This window comes from Mytilus galloprovincialis, chromosome 1, assembly GCF_965363235.1.
Source record: "Mytilus galloprovincialis chromosome 1, xbMytGall1.hap1.1, whole genome shotgun sequence".
Taxonomy (NCBI): domain Eukaryota; kingdom Metazoa; phylum Mollusca; class Bivalvia; order Mytilida; family Mytilidae; genus Mytilus; species Mytilus galloprovincialis.
In genome coordinates, this window is record NC_134838.1 from 51,965,766 (window position 1) to 51,984,061 (window position 18,296).

An 18,296-nucleotide genomic window follows, 5' to 3' on the forward strand; every position below is an offset into this window, starting at 1 on the left:
ACGATCAAACAGCGACGATACTACGACCTCACTACAACCATCACGTTCTCCCCGTGACCCGACAACGCCTCTTCTACGACTTTTCCACGTTTATAAACCATACAAAATATAACACGTTCATGCCGTCCTCAACGTTCTAGCCATGCTCGAGCTCATTGTCATTGTCAAATAAATGTATAAAAGCTCTCCAGGTTTTGTGTGTCTGTATGTACTTTTGACCTCATGTGCTTTACTTCCAGCATCTTAACCATGCCTGACACATCTGTATCATTCCCACTATTGTTAAATAAAATATCGTCATTTTAACTTGATGGATCAGCAAAACGTTGTGATTCAGGTTGGATTGAATGATCTGGCATCTCATCTGGATCAGGATTTGTATCAGAGGTCCATCTGATGCTACCTCTACCCCTACCACAACGACCACGAGTTCTGTTAAATTTTGGTGGCATGCCTGTGTCGTCTTCGAGAATTTTACATATTATTGAAAATTAGAAGGAATGGAACAGTATTTATATAAACAGTTCGCGTAGGAACATGATGTTGATGACGATATTGCTGAAAGCGTAGTCGGATCGCAATATGAACCGTGTAAGGTCGTAGAATGATCGTGGTAAAAGCGTTCTATAATCGCAGAAAATGCGTGAACAGATCGTGTTGCAATCGGATAAATCGTGGTATGGTCGTAGTGAGAACGTGATGAGCGTAGTAAGATCGTGATAATTGTAGCGGGGTCGCCGAATAAGCATGGTGAAAAGGTATAATCGTAGTGGAATCGTTGTAGAAGCGTATAAAAAAGGACGTAGCTGCATCGTGAAGACAACGAAAATCTACATTTTCATTCCGCTTACCACGATCTGAAATTATTTTAGATCGCGGTGAGCATGGTGCGATCGTGGTCTAGTGTAACTGGGTAATAACCTATAAATCGTAGATAGTTAATTAAAATAATTGATCAGGGTCAGGTCAGGGTGCTTTGTTTACGGATTATTTTTTTTACAGGGAAGGGAAAATTTTGTTGCAGTGGACTCTTTAATTGAATCTTATTATTAATTCATCCATTCATATGTTTAATTATTATTATTTTTTTAAAGACTTCGCGTTCTTTATGGAAATAGTACACAAAAGTAATAAAACGACAGAAAACAATTTCGGTATTTTTACCAAAGATCCACTGGTTTAGCTCTAGTAGCTCACATCTTTTCATCAATATTTCTTTTCATACTTTTAACAAAATCAGTGTATTTCCAACATATTTGGGTCAGCTCAAACACTATATGTAGTATAGTAAAATACTGAAATTAACTGAAAGCATTCTCGAAGTTTTCGCCACAAATTAAACAAATTAAACAAAGTCATCGCTCGGATTATTCAAATCATATACTCATTAATTTTGTATCCTTGATCTTTCAAAATCGTGTATCTTGAGTATCAAAAAAATAAAGAAGGAACAAAAGTGTATACGTCAATGAAACAGCGACCCAACTTAAAACTCCTAATGAATGGTCCAAATAATGATACAGACTAAAAAGCTATGTGTTTAATTAATTGAAAATGTGTTCCGGGATCCATCATTGCTTTTTAACTGACAAATATAGAAACAGCAAGGTCTTACATACAACATCTTTATTTGAGTGTGTACAAAAACAAATCATGCTAACTTTGTTTTCGGGGAACATGAAATCAGCTTTAATAACTCCCTAAAAAATAACCATAGTTACAACTAGCCAATCAAATTCTTGTTTAGTTAATAAAAGGATAAATAAAGAAACCGCTTTACTAGTTTGTTATACTTTATTTTCTTTAGATTGTAAAGGATGCATGGTTTATCAAGAAAACAAACACATTTTGTGCATGAAATGCGCTATACAAAATATCAACATAAAGAATATGGTTAATACTAATGAGTCTTTTGTAGACGAAACTCGTCTGTGGTGCAACTACAAAATGGCAATACTTCTATCTTTGATGAGTTTATTTGTTTTTTAGTATATTATCATTGAAACCCATTTAATACAATATTGATCGAAGTTATATTGCAAAGCCAAGACAGAAAACATAAATCATTTTGAATAAACAATATGAACTTTTGTACTGTCTACAAAATTAACCGGAAATAAATAATCAATGTTCTAATACCAGATTATGTTTCCCTGTGAATAAAATTATAAAAGTTGATTACCTTATCAAAATACTACATATTTCATATTTTTGTATCACGGTAATATATCAAATAAAAGGAAATATGAAGATATTTCATTCACATGTACTAAATCGAGATATCCTGTAAACTCTGCTCCTATTCAATTTCAATAATGAACCTACTAGGTTGAAGCTACTATACATTAGGTTCGATAACAGCCGTTTTACAATGTTCATTTTTATTTGACACAAAAATGTCATTTGATAACGTCAGCAATGTATATATAGTGTCGGGAACAGTTCAACAATATCTGCATAACACATTACCGTCTGAAAGATACCTCTTAATTTTGATTTTCATCACGGGAAAAGTCAAACTAGTCTTGTGTCATAAAATTTGGTTAATTTTGTTGTGTCAATATCCATACAAAAGCATAAAATAATGGCGCGTATTTACGATGTTAAATATACAAATCGACACAACAGCTTTCCTGGTACTCTCCTATAGGTTCTCAAACGAAACTAATTCATAAATAAAAAGAATTTAAGGAAACAAAATATAACATGACATAAACCAATGACAATCCCTTAACTGCAGTTTCCTTGTCTTGGGACAGGCGTCACCCCTCTTCTTACCCGAAATTGTGTTGTAACAGAAAAAATATCAGGAAAAACTAAAATAAACAGTAACTCATCAGATCGAAACAAGACATCATACAAAAACTGACACGACGTGGCAAGGTATTTATACATCCTAACAAAGAAAATAAACACAAAGTGCATATCTTAGAATTATCTCAATTACTGTCAGGTAGTTCAATCCAATAACAACTAACAATTATGTATCTAAGACTATAAAATCAATCAGTACAAATCCAACATCAAATAGGTTAAGTTTAAAGACGTCATTTTTACACTCAGAGAAAAACATGACCTTGTTCAAAGCCAGTCTATAGATCTCGTCAGATTGTACAATATAGTTCCGTGAATGTGCATGCATGTATGTCTATAAAATTATATGTTGGTTTTATTTAACTGATATCGAAATCAATATTAACCATGTTAACAAAATAAAAAAAAATACAATATCCAAAGATCTTATGGCAGTGTTGAATTGGTAAGCTAAATGTTTGCTTGTATATTTTCTTCCGTGAAAAAAAAAACAAATTTGAATACATTTTTAAAATGTTTGTACATAAATATTATCTTGTACTATATTCATATTCCCGATCATTTTTAATTTCTACATATGCCTATTTTTAATTAATATCAGGTAACTCGACGACTGCATTGTCAACTAGTATTATTTTTCTAACGGGAAGATGAAATTGCAAAATTGTTTAAAAAGTGGGGAAAAAACAAGTGATAATAAATGCTCGAAAGTAGCGTCAATCTCATGCTTTATGGAACAGCACAATAAATTCTTCTTATATATCAAAATACAGTTTTGTTCCTTTTGCAGCCCTATTAAAATCTAATGCAGCTGTTCTGCTAGGCATCAGTCTAGATAAACTACTGAAAGATCATTCTGTTTTATATCTGCAGTAAAACAGTTGAAGTTAACTATAGTCGGAAAACAACGCCATTCTCAACTTGTCCCATCCATTTTCAATTTCCTGGTCTGACCAATTCACAAGAAAGACGTCATCGAGTATACAATCGAGTTCGATTGGGAAGTTTTCTACTTGGACGTTTCTTGTAATGACAATAATACGCTGCAGATGTCCAGTGTACTTTTCATACTTTGCTCTTTGAATCTCAAAATTTCCCCAGGTTTTTTTGGTGAATGATTTAGAAATGACAAATATTATATTTTTACTTTCATGAATAGACTGTGAAATGGCATCAGATCGGATAATTCCAGCCAAAATATCCCGATCCTCTATACATATTTTCATTTTCCATGTGTTCTCAATTTTCGATATTAACATTTCTTTAACCCAATCGAAGCAATCATCTGAATAAGATAAGTAAATATCGTATTTGAATTTTGACCTTAAATCATTTTCAACAACTCTTTTAAAAACCCGATATACCCAATACGCTATTCGCCACCTGAAATTAACTATGACTGCAATAGGAGTAGTAAATGTTATAAAAATCACGAGTAAACATATACCAACTCGGAGCCACACTTCATTTTCACAATTGCCGTAAAATTCATGGAAATTTTCTGCCGCTTTTTGTGTAGTAGTATATGTTCCGTTTCCTAACTGGCACGTATAGTTTCGCGCAGGTTTATCAAGTTTTATCCTCGTTTTGGAAATCCATAACACAAAGTCAGAAGTCTCACAATTACATCTAAAAACATTTCCAGAAAGTTTCAATTGAAACGAAGCCTCAGTTCGATCATTTCTCAAATCGAAAAATTGCTGAAACGTCTCATTGATCGTTTGGAGATTATTACGTTCTAAATTTAGTACTTCAAGATTTGTTAAAGTGTGCACCGCTATTGGTACTTCCGAAAATAAGTTGAATCCCATATCAAGATGTCGTAAGTGTTTGTTGGAGTTGAATGCGTCAATTGGGAGAAACCATAAGTGGTTATATGATATGTCCAATCTTTTTACTGTTGGAAAAAGACTAAATATTTTTTTACCTCTTCTAAATGTCAAATCAAGTCTTGCATGTTTCAATATTAAAGTTTTAGATTCTTTAAACAACGGAATATTATTCCTTCCTGAGTATAGAGTTGAGTCAATACCCGAAAGGTCAACATATTTCAAGTAGTTCGTTCCATTGAACACAATATTTGGAAAATACTTCATCTTGAAATAGGATAAATCTAGGACACGTAAGTGGTGAATACTCGAAAAGTATATTGTGTGTGGAGTAGTCCCTTGAATATGTTCAACTCCAGCAAATTTCGACAAAACAAGTACTACAAGTGATCGCGGGAACGGGTAGGTTATCTGAACATCTAGTTTCCAATTATTTGCGTTGACATTATCCAGATTTTCTGCATATTCTGTATCAACCGTTAAACCTGAATTCATTTCGTCGGTTGATATACCGAGAATCCCGGAATAATTAAAGGTTACAAGACTTGATAACTGCAATGCGAATTTTGTCAGTTCAACTGCTTTAAATCCATTTGTTATTGAAAATCGGTCTCCAGAAAAAACTATTGTAACAAAGCATTCAGGATATGTGTAAGAAAGTAAAGAATTAGGCTTGAAATCAACAATACCATTTCTTATCAAAATTAATTTTCTCAAACATATATTTCGCAAGTATTTTGTCATATCAGCAGTTATTATTACTGCATATGGAGCCCTAACTAGTCCATCACAGTATCCAGGATTAACTTTTGTAAAGTTCAACTCTTGCATTTTTGTAAAAGGATATACAATCATCAGTGCTGACTCAATGTCCATGCAAACTTGGAATAGGCGGAGGATCTTCAATGATTGGAAAGGTTCGAGAAAGTTCAGTTCAGCCAACTGTCGAATCTTACAGCCCACAAAGTAGACATTTTCTATTGATGGTGGCATAAAAGCGAAGGTCCTATTCGTCATTTTATCTAAATAGCAGAAGTCAAAAGATAAAGTTCGTAACTGTTGCAGTTTTAAAAATCCACATTTATTCCACACTGGCTTTCGAGCAAGATCCATTTCTAGAATCGTAAGTTTACGAAAATATCCAAAAAACGGATAATAAACTGGCAAACCTGTTCCTACTTGCATATTTCTTGAAATGTAAAGCCTATCTAGAGATTTCAGAGGTCTGAATATTTCCGAAACATATGATGTATTAAGATCAATCATATTGTCTGCCATTGACAGATGTTTCAAAAGTGTAAGTGCTTTAAAAGCATTTGATTGCAGAACGGAAATCATGTTCTTGTCTAAAATCAATATTATCAATCTTCCATAAAATTGGAAATCGCAATGTAATATTGTTTCTATTAAATTTCGTTTTAAGTCCAGTGACGTAAGATTCCGTGGTAAATTCTGTGGAATAGTTTTGAGCCCTCGTGAAGAACAATCTCCTCTGTTGTCTTCAATAAAACATGTATGACAAGAAACATATGCAAAAAAAGATGCTGTTATAAAAAGAGTAAAAGCCATCATGTTCTAAAAAAAAACTACTTTATGGTATACAAGTTTAATCCAGCACTGAATTCGATATCTAATTGTATTATGATACAAAATTATATTCATATATAAGATGTATAAACTATCAAAGTTCAAAAGTTTCCTGTCTATTTTAAAAGTGATGAGAACAAGTAGTATTCAGTGAAATTTATATAATTTTTTACCACAAGGAAGTTATAACTATCATATGACAATATGCATCGATAATTATTCATACGACCAAAAAAAAATATCTTTTATTAGGAGAAATAATATTTTCAAATGATAAATGTGGAAATACATAAAGAAGTGTTGAAACTTTCTCGAATCGATTTGCTCTAATAATGAATTAAAGAAAACAGGAAATATTTGAGGGGTGACAAGGGGGGATGGTTTCTTTATGATGTTTTGAAGACTTTCAGATATTAACAAATTTGCATTTGCATTTGCAAATTTGGTCATTGATACATTTTTAGGGATAAAATCAATTAAAATGTTTGCAAAAAATCTTTGAAAATGCTTGTAAAATCATTCTTTCAATTTACATCATACCAGTATTTTTTCACAATTTTTTATATTATTGCATCAAAAGATTATATTTCATCATAAAGGATTGTTTTACTTGACATTATACTTTGTTTTCTTTATATATGTCCAATGATTATCAGTGTCTATTACTATCCGTCATATTTTATTGACTCGGTATATTAGTGCCTTTCCTATTTGCATTGAACTGTGTACGTATCTGTTAACTAAAACCTTTATGGAACACAAAGCGACCAAAAGTATTTGGAATGCATTAAATATCACAATGTTGGGCCATTGTTAATCAACAACCGCTTTGCCATCGAAAGTATGATTTAGTTTTACACTAAAGGACATTAGCTGTCATATAAATTTTCACCGATTTGATTCTAATTTTGAAGCATATATTGAAACAAATGATAAAAAGTCTAATATGCATCGGCATTTGGGTGTGATTCCCAATTTCGTCTAGACGCCGTCATATAAACAATCACAGTGACCTCCGGAGACCGACGACGGCCATAAAATCTGGTATAATTATAAGTATAGATATGAAAATAGATAGCGAACTCGTGTAATTGTATTTCTTTGTCTGCTTAAAGTCATATGAAACTTCAAATTAAAAAAAAATATGCATATGTTTTTTTAAAACTAAATGGATAGTTTTCATTATACAACTTATGTACATATACTTTTTTCTGAGGAAAATTCTTTAATTTGTCCACATATAGAAACAGTTTACTTATTTTTAATTGCTTGCTGCCAGGAAGCAATTCTTCGACATATTTTCCGTATGCATAGTGACCTAAGGTAGCAATAAACAGTTAGGAAAAAATATTAAAAATTGCCCTTATAAATTTTACCATCCCTTTTTCATTGCTTTCTTGCAATATCAAGCTTACTATTTGTGTCATATATGGGCATATGTATGTAATCAGAATCTTCCATAGATTTTATATCCAGTATATAAAATGGTAAAATATCATTTCTTTTGGGTGTATCCATGGCAACAATCTGCATTTATTTGTTATAAAATATTGCAAAAAGGGGGGAAAAGATGTCACATATTTCCCCAAAATTTGGCTAATTTTGGGTAATACCTTTTCTGAAACTGTGTACATATATCATTCAGCAAATCCAATGAAAATCATATGTCTATTATCTCATTTTTTTGTAAAATTGCGTCAAAATCTTCGTGTAGAAAAAAAGTGTTCGTAAACATTACATTTAAATTCTGGACCAATGGCCGGTCTAGCTATGAAAATACGGATTGTCAAACAGAAAACAGCCCATAAAACATTGGTTAAGCAAGAATTTTATTACACAATAACTTTCCTATTTGAAAAATCCACAGGGGCCAAAATGCGAAACTAAACTCCTAACTGTGTATTGCTACCTAAGCGTGACCCTCCTCGTAAAAATCCGGTGATAGCAATACGCATGAATCTGTCATTAGAATAAACAATTACCTGATTGTATATGTTAAAGGGGCACTAGCTGTCAAATTCTGGTCACCGATTTGACTCATATTCTCATATTTGATTTATAATTATGTAAAACATTTATCCTAACTACCAAAAGTCTAAAATAAACAGTTTACAGAGCATGGGGTAGATAATATGAAGGTTCGTTTTGTGTGTATTTTAGTCCAGACGCCATCTAATTAACTATCGATTTGACCTCAGATGACCATATAAGCGATGTAAACATAAATAAAGATATGAATAGATTAAACCAACACGTGCAATAGGATTTTTTTTTAGGTCTGTTTGAGTTTATTTTATAGATTAAAAATATATGTTTCTCATTGTTTTTAACCGTATAAGAGTAATTTTATATGGATCGAATCAGTAATCAAATGATTTACCGTAGTTTCATTTTCATTGTTGACATTCTTTTTCTTTAAATAACCAATACACGTACAATGCATGCGTTGTCAATCTCTAGCAAGGGGTTAAATTGAAGTTCACATGAATACGGATTTAATGAGGTCGACTAATTCACTTGCAAGTGAATGAGTAATTATCAATGTTTCTTCGCTTAATTTGACAAAATTGAACCATTTTGGATGCTTAAAACGAATTATTGATTCATTATTTCACTTTCATTATTGATTGAACAAAAAAAATCTTACTTTAGTTTTTTATATAACTCGTAGCTAGTGCCCCTTTAAGCACGTGCTAAATACCCATACTTTTTGTTGATTATTTACTATAAGGTGACAATCGGTAAACTTCGGCTTCAAAACACGGCATTTAATGAGTAGCCATATTTTTTAAATCATAACAGACAGATAGAAAAAAAAATTGACGATTATATACGATATATTTGCGTAAAAAATGATAAAATCGTGCACAGAGGACTAAGTTTATGATATATACACGCATTGGTTCAAGAATTGGATGAACATTATTTTTCACCAGTCACTCGTTTCTTATGACTTTAATTTCAACTTATATGTTAAAAAAATATATAAGCCATTAGTTTGTTTACTATATAAGAATGAGTTGTTGTGTATAAAATCAAATGGTTTACCCTTGTTTCACTTTCAATGGTGATATTCCATTCCATCTTAATAACTGACCATGCGTAATTCATGCACAATCCAGCTTCAGCTAAAGGGTTAGATTAAAGGTCGCATGAATACGGATTTAATGAGATTGACTTATTCACTTGCAAGTCAATAATTGATTATCGATGGTTCTAGGCAAATTTTGTCAAAGTTGAACTATGCAGGTTGCAGTCTTGTAATTGACTGCTCCTTATGCTTACATGCAAAACAGAAGATCTTTGAAAATAAACAAGAATGTGTCCAAAGTACACGGATGCCCCACTCGCACTATCCTTTTCCATGTTTCATGGACCGTGAAATTGGGTAATTATCTAATTTGGCATTAAAAGTAAAATGATCATATCATAAGCAACAAGTTTACTAAGTTTCAAGTTGATTGGACTTCAGCTTCATCAAAAACTAGCTTGACCAAAAACTTTAACCTGAAACTCTCACTTTCATTTTCTATGTTCAGTGGACCGAGAAATTAGAGTCAAAAGTCTAATTTGGCTTAAAATTAGAAAGATCATATCATAAGCAACAAGTGTACTAAGTTTCAAGTTGATTGGACTTCAGCTTCATCAAAAACTACCTTGACAAAAAAAAACTTTAACCTGAACGGACGGACGGACGAATGAACGGAGGCACAGACGGACGGACGAACGGAGCCACAGACCAGAAAACATAATGTCCCTCTACTATCGTAGGTGGGGCATAAAAATGCTATAAAGAATTTTTGTTTCATATTCATATCATGTATGTACTAACGTAAAATTGTAATTAAATCGAAAAAAAAGTGGGTCGTGCAACCGAGCATAAGATGTTAAGTAAGCCTGAAGTCAAAACTATTTGTTTTTACTTTCTGTTTGCTGTGTTTATAAGGCTGCACCACTTGCAGTAAACATATCCTTCCATTTTTCTGGATTGATTTCTGCAAAAAAGTTGCAAGATGTTTTTTAAATCTATATAAATGTTTTAATTCAGCATGAACTTTTTATCAAACAGAAAAAAATAAGTCCAGAAAAAAAATTCAGAAAAAATGGACTATTTCATTTCCCTCCATGTTTTGACATGCCACGGAAACTTTGTAATAAAGTTGTTATACAAGACTGGTACCTAAGAAGGCATTCAAAAGCGATATATTGTTTTACTTTTTCATTTATATCAATGATTGAACAAAAAAATCATATTATTAGTTTTTTCTATATCTTGAAGCTAATTTTCCTGTAAAGCAAATAAAAGAAACTAAGAATACTATTGTTAATTGTCAAAACAAGTTAAAGCAAGAATGTAAGACATTTCTTTGTGACTTTTCTCAGAAAGAGTTTTGTTTACATTTTCTTTCTGATCGACCCATTAATTTATTTACTGTGAGTATAAAAAAAATAAAGATGTGGTAAGATTGCTAAGGAGACAATTGTTCACAAATGATACAGACATTACAACTAAAGGTTACTATATGGCCCTCAACAATGAGCAAAGCCCATACGGCATAGTCACATATAAAAATGCCCCGAAAAACAAATTTAAAAAATTCAAACGAGAAAACAAACGGCCTAATTAATGTACAAAAAAATAAACGAAAACCTAAAATGTTACTCAGAAACAAACGATAACCACTGCATTAAATGCTCATGACTTGAGACAGACACCACTATACAGAATGTGGCTAGGTTAAACATGAAAGCATGATCCCAACCCTTCTTATCTTTGAACCGTGTGTAACAGTCGAACAAAAGAATAATCCAGAAAAATCAGTTGTAAAATGCCTTAACTCATCAGATGGATACAAATAGAAATACGTCCAACAAAAACACAAAGTGGACGTGGCCAGGTACATCCGACCAACAAAAATACAGAGTACATATCTCAGGGTACTCTCCGTTACTGGCAGCTGTTAAAAACCAATAACAACTAATAAAAAAATCATGAATCTAAGACTAGAAAATCAGCCAGTGCACATCCTACATTAGGATTTAGATTAGAGCTTAAGACATCAAAAACAATCAAGAGAAAAAGAATATGTAAGTTATGATAACTAATATATTGTTTCAATTTTCTTATCTAATGATTTTTTTTACATTTATAGAAAAGGACTGCTTAATACCTTGATCTTTTCCTCAATATTGACGCAGATGGACGACTTCACACGAAAATCTATGATAAACGGGACGATTTCAACTTCCCAATTATCAATTTCCCATTTCTCAGCAGTAACATACCCTCTGCCCCTTCGTATGGTGTTTACATATCACAATTGATACGTTATTCTCGTGCTTGTTCACACTATACGGACTTCGTATACAGGAGTGTGCTCCTTACACAGAAACTGCTTCAACAAAGTTATAAGGAGGACAGATTAAAATTGACACTCCGTAAATTTTATGGACACCATCACGAATTAGTTGATCCATACGATGTGTCTTTAACCAAACTAGCTAAGGACATTTTTACCACATGGTAGATTGTGGTTTGTCATTACGTCGTCTTGTCTTTTAATTACCGAACGTGACTTATTCCCGATTGTGACTGTATTGCTGAGTGTGAATTCGCATTACTATAAGACGTGTTACGGTACTTGTCTATCCCAAATTCATGTGTTTAGTTTGATGTTGTATTTGTGGTTCTCGTCGGATTTTGTCAAATTTGTTGACGTCTTTTCTATTATATTCATGTGTTATGGTAAAGAAAATTAATCACCGCCTTCATTTATTAGATTTGATTTTGTTGAATGTAATCTACGATAATTTACGTTTGAAGTTGGATTCAAAACAAACTGGACATATATATATATATATATTATAGTTAATTGCTATTAATAAGTATTGCAATGTGCATTGTGTTTAAATGTAAAATCAGTATTTAGTTCTATTATAATCTTAAATCAATCCAAATTCTATCTTACTTTTGAGATATAGTTTTTCAAATGCGACGTCACTTTTGTGATGTTTCAGAAATTCAAATGTGGAGTAATTTTTGTGTCTTTTCACCTCTTCGTATGTGACGTCATTTTTATGATTTTTTGCGTTGAGGCCTGGACCAAGTCGGGTGTGTTTATTTTTCTGTGTTGGTCTTTGCATTATGTATTCGGGTTTTGTTTTCTGTAATTAGTTAATACTTCAGTTTCATTATTTATATCTTTTATATTCATTTGATAAAATTTACTGTTTGGATAGCATAAATTGTTCTAAATAATAAGGATGTTCTTATCCCAACCATAAAAACATAGCCGTATTTGACACAACCTTTTTCAACTTTTGATCTTCAGTGCTGTACAACTTTGTACTTTTTTTCACTTTCGATCTTTTATTTCTGGGCGTCACTGGTGAGTCTTGTGTGGACGAGACGCGTTTTTGGCGTATTGAATTTTAACCCTGATGGCTTTTGTTATCTATTAATCATGATGATGTGTTTCTTTGTATAATACGTTCTCCTATTTATTTGTATTGTAGTCCTGTAATATTATGTTGTCATTTATATTTAACATTGCCATTAAAGTGCGAGGTTTGGCATGCCACAAAACCAGGTTCAACCCACCATTTTTATCTTTAAAAATGTCCTGTACCAAGTCAGGAAAATGGCCATTGTTATATTATTATAGTTCGTTTCTGTGTGTGTAACATTTTAATGTTGTGTTCCGTGTGTCGTTTGTTTTCTCTTATATTTGAGTGTGAATTCACATTACTATAAGACGTGTCACGGTACTTTTCTATCTCAAATTCATGTATTCATCGGATTTTGTCTAATGCTTAGTCTGTTTCTGTGTATGTTACATTTTAATGTTGTGTCGTTGTTCTCTTTTATTTAATGTGTTTCCCTCAGTTTTAGTTTGTTACCCCAATTTTGTTTTTTTGTCCATAGATTTACGAGTTTTGAACAGCGGTATACTACTGTTGCCTTTATATAGCAGCTGTTGTATACATATATTATCTGGGAGAGCTGATGAACACTCCTTATTTTTAATAATAACATGTAATTATAGATTCATTAAAATTATTAAAACTGTATCATCGTTAAGAGTATATTATTTTAAATTGTGTGCGAGTTCAGGGTAGAAAGGACTTATGTATATTTCGAAGGACGATTAAACAAAAAAGCATTCCTTAAAACAAGATCCGGAAATCACATTTATAGTAACGATATATATATTAACAATGTAATTGCACATAGATAATCAACAAACGATTGCATAAGTTGTTTGTATATATATATATATATATATATTGGACAATGAGTTAGGGAACTTGAGAAAATAATTTTGAACATTTTCATATAATTGTTGTAAACCTTAGCCCTAGAATCTCCTATCATGTCCCATGTTATCGCCATAGATTATTAAAACTCTAAATGCAGTTATAAGGTCATACTCGTTTTATCATATTTAACAATTTTCATAATTTACATTTAAACAAAATATATTAATTTACATCAAGCTGTCTGTCATTTTAACGACATGTATTTTTCCGTAGATCTCATCTTTGCCACTACATCCAATTAACAAATATCCTTCGCTGTTAAAGCATAAGCTATATGGATAATAGATGCCGAAGTCTTTGAAAATGAACTGCAGTCCAAGTAAATCTCCTCTCGAACTCATAACATGTAGTGCATGGTTACCACCATCGAAAACTACAATGTTATCACTTGGTGTAATAGTAATTCCTACTGGTTGAAATGTTACTTTATCTGTTTGTCCATCATAGGTAAATTTTAAGTGGCCATTTCTGTCTACAGCTATTATTCTACCGTTGCATGCACTGTCAAAACGATCAATAACATAGACAACATTTCGAGAATCAGTGCGAATTATTCCTGCATAACTGAACAATTTATTCCCTTTTTTGTCAAATTTGAATGTTTCTTTCCGTTGACAATCACTACCAAAAATTATAACTTGTCGGACCGAAAAATCCTTGGATGGATGCGGTGGTCCTTGTTCTCGTAATCCAACTATAACTTCATTGTCCTTGTTTACATGTATGGCCAATGGTCTCATCAGAGACAAATCTAAACCAGTTATTACTTCATCAGCAGATCGGAAACATAATGTACAGTATCTGTTACAATTTTTTAATTGTGAATTGGAGGACCAGAATCCTGTGATTTTTGGCTAACTATCAAATTAAAAAAAAAAGATGTAATATGAACGCCAATGAGGTACTCCAATCGAATCCAAATGACACAGAATCGAAGTTCAAAACTGTAGGTCTCCATACAGCCTTCAACACTGATCAAAATCCATACCACCGACTGCATCATCTCATTTTTAGTATACGAACCAATAAAAATTGCCGTCATATACAAAGTTCGGAAACAAAGCAAACGAGAAAACTAACTGTCTAATATATATTTATTAAACAAGAATGTGTCCCCAGTACACGGATGCCTCACTCGCACTATCATTTTCGAAGTCGAGTCAATTGACCGTGAAATTGGGGTAAAAACTCTAATTTATATCACAAGGAACGTGTACTAAGTTTCAAGTTGATTGGACTTCATCAAAAACTACATTGACCAAAAAATTTAACCTGATGCAGGACAGACGAAGACCAAAAAACATAATTCCCTTCTACTATCGTAGGTGGGGCATAAAAATATATGAAATACAGCAACCAACCAACCACTCTCACAGGCTCTCAACTTGGGACAGATACATTACAAATGTGGCGGGGTTTCATATGTTTGTTAGTGCTTTAACCCCAAACACAAAACAATGAAGTATCCTTTATGTTAAATCTTTGTACACTAAATAAACAATGACTGGAAATAAATCTTGAAAAGAAACCAATGTGTATGTCATTTGGGTGAATGACAGTATAGTTTCTTTATTCAAAACCGTATACTTTATGAATAGACTGCGAGAAAGCATATCAACAATACAACACATTAATCAATACTTTTATATTTCAGGTTCTAAGCCTACAATTTTAATACCGCAATATATAATCTTTCAATGTGAGATCCTTATTGTATGTGTGCCATCAATACAAACTTGAAATAACTGTATAGTTTACTAATGTTACCCTTGTCTCTACTTTTCAATGTGTTTTACCCTTTAACTCTACTTTTCAATATGTTATGGAAAATTGCAAGTAAACTAAAAAAAAAAGGAAAATAAGTTGAAATATTTCCGATTATTTACTAATATAGATTAAAAAAAATTGTGTCCACACGACTTTTAAGCCCGCTTGTATATGTCCAGTGAACAAAAAAAACACATAGATGTGATGGAAATCACTCACTCCTGGAAAGTTTGATTTATTTGAATAATTTCAAATCATATTAAAATAGGTCCTTTATATGGTGTGGACAAAAAGATCATTATTATAGCACGATCGCCGACAATTACATTAACTGCACGTCTTTACAAGGATAAGCACTTTTTCAGTAGATAAAATGAGTTGTTTAATGGGTCATGGGAATCTATAATAGCAAATCCCTTAATTTGCACAATTTCTTTTAAATTGCAATTTCATATCTTATCCAAATAATATTCGCTATTTTATGTTAAACTTTGAAGTTTCTTCTATATATTTCGAAACAGAAAAAAAAACCAAAATAAACATTCTTCAAACATAGGTATACTATTTTCTCCTTTCAAGAATAAACTGAAATAACAAGTCTAAATAAAATGTAAACTTTCAGGCATCCCTCTCAATTTGTAGTTGAGATTGGTATTTAAAAAAACAAATCCTGAGGAGTGTTTTCCGAAAGGTCCTTTAGTAATAAAATACAAGACTAGTGAATTTTAGCAGCTGTATTTTAAATATTGAAACAAGAACTTTATACATGAAGATACTTAACCCAAAACACAATTCTTGAACTCATCCCCTAGTCATGAGACTGTAATTCAGTAGTTGTTAGTTGCTGTTTCACATATTTGTTTTTTTGTCATTATTTTGTACATAAATAAGGCTGTTTGTTTTCCTGTTTGAATAATTTTTGGGACTTTTATAGCCGACTATGCAGTAAATGTTTTGCTCATTGTTGAAGGCTGTATGGTGTACTATAACTCTTAATTTCAGTGTCATTTGGTTTCTTGTGAAGAATAGTCTCATTGGCAATCTTCTTTTTTATATAACAAAGAATTGAGATGAGGAATTTTACCATTCCAAAACAATGGTTTCTGTCATTTATGCTAGACAAGGGTTACACACCAATAAACTACGCTCTTCCATTCACAGATTGAGAGAGAATTTCGGATCCTGGAATGTCAACATGTATTTTGGTTTCCCGATTCACCAAGTTTGTAAACTCTAGATGCTATGGTGCTTTAATCTCAACACTGAAGAGAGTTCCAAGTGCTCCCATTGGTCAAGAAGAATGTTTTTGGAATGGACTTTAATCAATCAATAGATGGCCCAACATTGTTATAACAAATGTTGGCTTAATCTGCCAAGGGTGGAGAGGAGGGGAGTGGATTGCAACCCTTGGCTAGCAAAGATGGGTTTCTGCTTACTTTATATAAAGATACACTAGCATTTATCTACTGCAGTTTTAATGATAAGTTTTGCTTCCAATGAAAAAAAGAAAGAAAAAAAGTTACAATGATTTTTTTTTTCAAAATCAAAACAACCTCCAACAGCAATAAACTAGATATTATTTACATATCATATGTACATCATCAAAATCAAAAAGTAATAATTTCTTGGGATAGATAAATCTTTACAGCAGAATGCGTTTAGTGTGTAGATAAAGGTAGAATCTTTGATTAGCTTGCTTGTTCGCTGAAACGTGAAGGCATTATTAGGTTAGGTATACTATCCTCCTTTCAGAGTAGTCTAGTTCTACAGACAGATAGATTGGTTATCTATTAGACTAGTCTACTCTTAAAGTTTAGCTTACCTAATAATGACTTCAAGGTTCAGCTAGCAAGCAAGCTTACCCAAGTTATTTCCATTACCTACACACTCAATGCATTCTGCTGTAAAAGCTGGCTGTGTATATATATTTAACCATAAATTGTCTCGAATATCAATGTTATTTGTACAAGGCTTAAAAACAGGTCGAATGCCAGGTTGTGCCAAACATTTCTACCGGTTTCAGGCAGAGTACAAATAAAATTTATATTTTGAGACAATGTATGGTCATTCTTTATATACTGCAACTCTTGTAATTGTTCTAAATGCAATATTTAGGGTAAAAACCATTTGTTTTTTTTTAAATTTGTAGCGGACAATGAAAAATTTCCTGGAATCTGTATGTTATATTGACCTCATAAATAAAACTCAACAGAAAAACGTTGTCAACATCATAAACAAGGCGATATACTGTCATTGACTGTATATAGCATATGAATATAGGGTCAATGCAATTTGACTGCACAAATAGAACAGCTGCAGTATATAACTTTCATCAATGTCATGGGATATGGTCGGACGACAAATAATTTGTGTGGTTCTTTTCATGAAAATATTTTTAAGAATAAAACAACTTTCAAGTCATACACATTTATGTATAACATGCATTTAATTTTAATTGTTGTTTATTTTTGGTGGTGAAAAGCGTCCCTGTGGTAAAAGTATGGGCATTTAATGTCACATATATAACCAATAAGCATACTGAAAGCGTACAATTTCATTTTTTACTTTTTATTTACTTTTAGAAGTCTGAAGAACATTTAACAACAAGCTACACAAAAGTGTTATTTTACAAGCAAATTATATATAAGGTATACATGTATATATTCATATAACAGAAAATAAATTATAAACAACGAATCAAACAGAAGGAAAACAAATGCCCAATCTGGAACAGTTTGGACAAACCATGTAAAGCACTTCAATAGCTGTGGAATACACATCCCATTTTCACTCATATTTTTCTATATTAGTTTTGGACAACTAAATCAATTTCTCAGAAGCATGGTCCCATTTGGAAAACAAATGAAACAGTCTCAATATTTTACATATCCAATCATGTGGAACATTATGCATGTAATAGAAAAATTTAATAAATAAGATACAACTGCACCAAAAATAACACAATACACACATAAAAAT

General features: G+C 32.1%; 1 protein-coding gene across 1 annotated transcript; it reads right to left on the minus strand.

The window, feature by feature from the left end:
- Positions 1 to 3,302: 3,302 nt before the first annotated feature.
- Positions 3,303 to 6,265, minus strand: LOC143080571 (toll-like receptor 2). Its single transcript, XM_076256514.1, has one exon. It carries the CDS (start codon positions 6,213 to 6,215, stop codon positions 3,702 to 3,704), a length of 2,514 nt encoding a protein of 837 aa, XP_076112629.1. The 5' UTR covers positions 6,216 to 6,265; the 3' UTR covers positions 3,303 to 3,701.
- Between the last annotated feature and the right edge of the window lie 12,031 nt (positions 6,266 to 18,296).

Excerpts from the sequence above, each read along its gene's own strand:
- LOC143080571 (XM_076256514.1), bottom strand. The coding sequence starts at position 6,215 with ATGATGGCTTTTACTCTTTTTATAACAGCATCTTTTTTTGCATATGTT.